General features: G+C 41.2%; 1 protein-coding gene across 1 annotated transcript; it reads right to left on the reverse strand.

Annotated features, from left to right (window-relative positions):
• Window positions 1-1,438, reverse strand: sf3b5 (splicing factor 3b, subunit 5). Its single transcript, XM_050071866.1, has 2 exons — window positions 1,312-1,438; window positions 1-744 (listed from the first exon to the last, which is right to left on the reverse strand). Exon 2 carries the CDS (start codon window positions 713-715, stop codon window positions 455-457), a length of 261 nt encoding a protein of 86 aa, XP_049927823.1. The 5' UTR covers window positions 716-744; window positions 1,312-1,438; the 3' UTR covers window positions 1-454.
• Window positions 1,439-4,858: the final 3,420 nt, after the last annotated feature.

A 4,858-nucleotide genomic window follows, 5' to 3' on the forward strand; every position in this document is an offset into this window, starting at 1 on the left:
TAAATGGAAACACATTAATTTTAATTGAATCAAATCAGAAATTCCAATCAAGAATACAGCTCCAGCAGTTCATACAAATTCTTTACAGGTGACACTTCAACACTTGGTTTTCTAGTATCTTTTCTGATAAATGTTAATATCCTGAAGCCCTCCTTGCTCTCCTTTCTTTCATCTTTGTTGCTAATTTCCTTAACAGCTGCAGAGCTGTACAGAGCAGGAAACTGTGTTTCTCAGTGGTCCGGCTGCAAACGATGTAACAATCTGTGTCCCGTTATCTTCTGTTGTGTAACTGGACAATTCATTCAGCGTTGGCAGGATCATACAAGGTCAATTTCAGCGTCAGAAAATCCAAAAGAGCACAGTACTGAATATGTTTAGTCGAAAATAGAGTTGAATGTCCAACATAAAACAAACATCCAATAAAAAACACATCCACAGCTCACTCCAGTGTCATCTAGGCATCATCAGGTTTGTCTGCTGGGGGTCCACACGGCTGAAGCATCTTCTCCATCAGGTTGAAGCGGACACGCGCTTTGCTCTCGTTCTCAGCGATGGAGAAGTAGTTCAGCAGGTCAAAGTGTCCCATGTAGGAGCAGTAAGAGTCTCTGTGTTGGTTGACCAGCCATTCCCACTTGCTGGTGTCGGCGTGTCCTGTGCCAATGTACTTAGACTGGAGATGCTCCAGCTGACTGTGGATGTTGTATCTGTCGGTCATTCTCGCTCAGATGAAGAGTCCCACAGGCTCTAGACAGTAGTGGTAACACAATTTCAATACATGCTTCAAACAGATGCAGACAGACTGAATTTTGACAAAATAAGCAAGTATATAACTATCTAGTTACAGAAACTGCAATATATCTGGCTTAGTCGTTGTACAATTAACTTCTTGGTCGGTGCTTGAGGCTGTGAAGTGCTCTACATAATCGTGAAGTAACGTTAAATAAAGTTAGCTCCCTCGCTTTCAGCTATGTAATGTTATACCATTTTAACACCAACAAGTAACGTTATAAACAGCTTATTTTAAAACCACCGACTTAATGTGTTGGACGACATGTTACTTGCTCAATATAACTGAAAAATACGAGTAAATATCTCCTCGGTTTCGAGTTTCTTCTTGCCGCTTTCTCAGTTAGCATTTAGCATACTAACGTTGCTTTCGACGGCTTTCTGGCTAACAGTAACGTGTTGCTAGCTAGCTAGCTGCTAGCTTAGCCCAGTTAAAGTTTCCTCGAACCGTACCTTAATCTGCTCTTTTAGCTAAACATGTGTTTCTAAATGTTCATATGGCTTTAAAATGCAGATTATACTTACTCGACTAAATGTACAGAGCTCAAGAGCGACGGCAGGAGAGGAAGTTAAGTGTTTGAATCCGTTCGCACTACGCCGCTATTCAATACAACGACGACTTCCGGTTGGTTCACCTGCAAAATAAACCGGGAGAAACAAAGGCTGTAACATTTTGTTCTCCCTCTCAAATAGAAATATAAACGCAACACGTTTGCTCACATTTTCGCAGGGGATAAAGTCAAAGATGTAAAGTTTTTTCTTTACATGCACTCAATAGATACTTCTGCTTTTCCAAGATAATAGAATAGAATAGAAAGAACTTCATTAATCCCCGAAGGGAAATTCAACTGTCCAGCAGCTAATAAAAGACAACAACCACACTTCCCCTCACCAACAGTAATACAGTGGTATTAAAACAGATATGAAATGAAATAAGTCAAATTAAGTGCATAGACAGAAATTAAAAGTCAAGTTAAAATTACATTAACATTGCAAAAATAATTCCACAGTCCAGTCCAGTTGTGGCTAATGTGATGTCCACGCAAAAGATTTACTTAAAACAAGCCAAATTTATTCAACTAAAATTAACCTAAATAATCAATGGAGTGTGCAGGTCAGCAAAGTCAGTTATGATAGCCATGCACGGGTGTGTGTCAGGTGCGCTGTGGAGGTGTTGAAGGTGCAAACCAAAACCAGTGATGCTCAGCCGATGTCAGCTGAAAAAAGGGAGAGAACAAGTTAACACCTGATGCAGCTTTTATAGCTTGGAAGCCCAGGTGAGCCTAATCAAGTAACGACCCTCTCATGTCAGCAAACTGCCTGGTGAGGCTGGCTGGAACATTGCCCAAGACAGTGGGAGGGGCGTCACACTGGATTCAGGAGGTGTTAAACAGTCTTATTGTTGTGGGGATGAAGGATCTCCTGAAACGCTGCGTTCTGCAAAGCAGTGAGATGAGCCGACTGCTGCAGCTGCTCCTCTGTTGCTCCAGGAGGCTGTGCAGAGGGTGTCTGCTGTTCAATGTGCCACTCTCCACCACAGCTCTTAGTGGGTCCAGTCTCCTGCTGAGCACTGAGCCAGCTTGGTGTTTTTGTCCATCAAGTTGCCTCCCCAGCACAGTGCAGCATAAAAAAGTGCACTGGCCACCACTGTGTGATAGAACATGGTCAACATCTCCACACACACACCAAAGGACCTCTGCCCCTCTGCTCCTTCCTGTAGAGGGCGTCAGTGTAAGAAGACCAATACAGCTTCTCATCCAGGAGGACCCCCAGGTATTTGTAGGGCCTGCCATCCACGTGACAGGTGTGGCATATCAAGATGCTGATTAAACAGCACCGTTACCACACAGGTGTGCCTAGGGGTGGTCACAATAAAAGGCCACTCTAAAATGTGCAGTTTGATCACTTAACACAATATCACAGGTGTTGCAAGTTTTGAGGGAATGTGCCATTAGCATGCTGACTGTAGGAATGTCCACCAGAGCTGAACTCTGTGAACTGAATGCTCATTTCACTACCGTAACACGTCTTCAGTGTCGTCTCCCTGAATTTGGCAGTACATCCAACTGGCCACACAAGTCGGTTGCGATGATGAACTGCTGTCAGGTCGAGACAGCATGAGGATGATGAGCGTGCAGATGAGCTTCCCTGAGATGGTTACTGACAGTGTGTGCATAAATCCTTCAGTTGTGCAAACCAATTGTTGCATCAGCTGCTAGGGTGGCTGGTCTCCGACGATCTTGCAGGTGAAGATGCTGGATGTGGAAGTCATGAGCGGGTGTGGTTGGTTACACGTGATCTGCGGTTGTGAGGTCTCACGGAAATGGAAGTGGAGACAGCTTATGGTGATAAAATGAACATTCAGTTTATGGGCAACAGCTCTAATGGACATGCCAATAGCACGTCCCCTCAAAACTTGCAACACCTGTAGCATTGTGTTGTGATAAAAGTACACATTTCAGAGTGACCTTTTATTGTGACCATCCCAGGGCTGTTTAATCAGCATCTTTATATACTACACCTGTCAGCTGGATGGATTATCTTTGAAGAGGAGAAGTGCTCACTAACACAGATTTGAACAAATATGAACCAAAACTTGACAGAAATATGAGTGCATGCAGTCTTTATAAACATCTTTAACTTAAAGTGTTGAAATTTTTGTTCAGTGTATGATTAATGATTGAGTGAAGTGTCACTTAACCAGGTTGTACAAGGTTTAACAATTAAAATAGATAGGAACTATAGCAATCATGATGATGAGATCATTTTTAAAATATATTTTTCATATATAAACTTATTTTTTCGTCTTTCTTGTGAAGCACAAAGGGAGTAAGTAGGCCACGACTGCATTTTGTTGTGCAACCATGTGCTGTGGACAGTAAATCAACCTTAAACCTTGAGAACAACAGAAGAAAAACAGCTAACTTAAAAATAATAGATTTTGAAGGAGCTCAGTGCAGTTTCATCTGGTTTTCTGCTGCTTTGCCCCCTCAGGCTCAAACACAAAATAAATACTCTATTTTGCTGCTTTTATGGGAATATAAAATAGTATGTAATAAAATTGTAGTTGAATAGTATAGTAGAAATATTTCAGTCAGGACCAAAGTGAGGGACTGACAGATTACCTGCAGCCACACTGCTAGTATGGCGAAAAATGTGAGCATAATTTCTCACCTATTATCAAGCATCTGCCTGCATCTTCAAATGTGACTGAACTCACACATGTTTAATGTCTGGCTGGAATAATAATATGTTGGTTTGGGGGCATGACTAATATGAAAAAATTCCACTGATTATTATCACAGAAAGGCTGTTTTCTTATCCTAGGATGTATTCTTATTTTATCCATTAGCCTTAACTGAAGATTAGCCTTGTGAAGGTGTGAACTGTCATCCTCTGCCACTGACTGCACAGTGTTCACGTAGTCCTTTTATATGACAACTGAAAGCTCTGAAATAAAGGATCACTGTTAAATAAACAGTAATTTCATCACGGTAAAACACACTTCATACAAAGTTGACAGAGTCTAATGGAATTCTGGGGATGCTTTCCATAAGTTTTCAGACACTTAGAGCCTTTTGGTGGCAAAACTTTTAGTGGACGTACATTGATTCCCTGAGTGGTTACATTGCAGCCTGTTTTGCCGCTGTCTCGCTCAGTACTGGACCAATTTCAAAAATTGTTGTTCCTATTACTTCCTTGTACTAAAGAATCAAACAAGGTACAGTGTGTTAATTGGTGAGCAAACACCAACGTTCACCCGAGAGCGGTGTTTGTATCCCTTAAATTGTAGAGCCAAACATTGTTCTTTTTTCCTGAACTCAACCACGTACGTTTGTTGTTGAAGGACATAGTGCGTTTATTTTGAAAGACACTGTATGTAAACGTTAAAGGAGCTATATGTAAGAAATCTAAAGCAAATAGTCATAAAATCCTCCTAATATGTCACAGAGACTAAGGGATAATGTTCATATAACATACTGATCTCACCGACAACAATAGTACAGCCAGAATATTCGCATTTAAAAAACATTTTTACAGTCCGCAAATCATGTTTATGTTTTGAATTTGT

Source organism: Epinephelus moara, chromosome 19 (genome assembly GCF_006386435.1).
Source record: "Epinephelus moara isolate mb chromosome 19, YSFRI_EMoa_1.0, whole genome shotgun sequence".
NCBI lineage: Eukaryota > Metazoa > Chordata > Actinopteri > Perciformes > Serranidae > Epinephelus > Epinephelus moara.

Coding starts and splice junctions, on each gene's coding strand:
- sf3b5 (XM_050071866.1), bottom strand. CDS start 715: ATGACCGACAGATACAACATCCACAGTCAGCTGGAGCATCTCCAGTCT.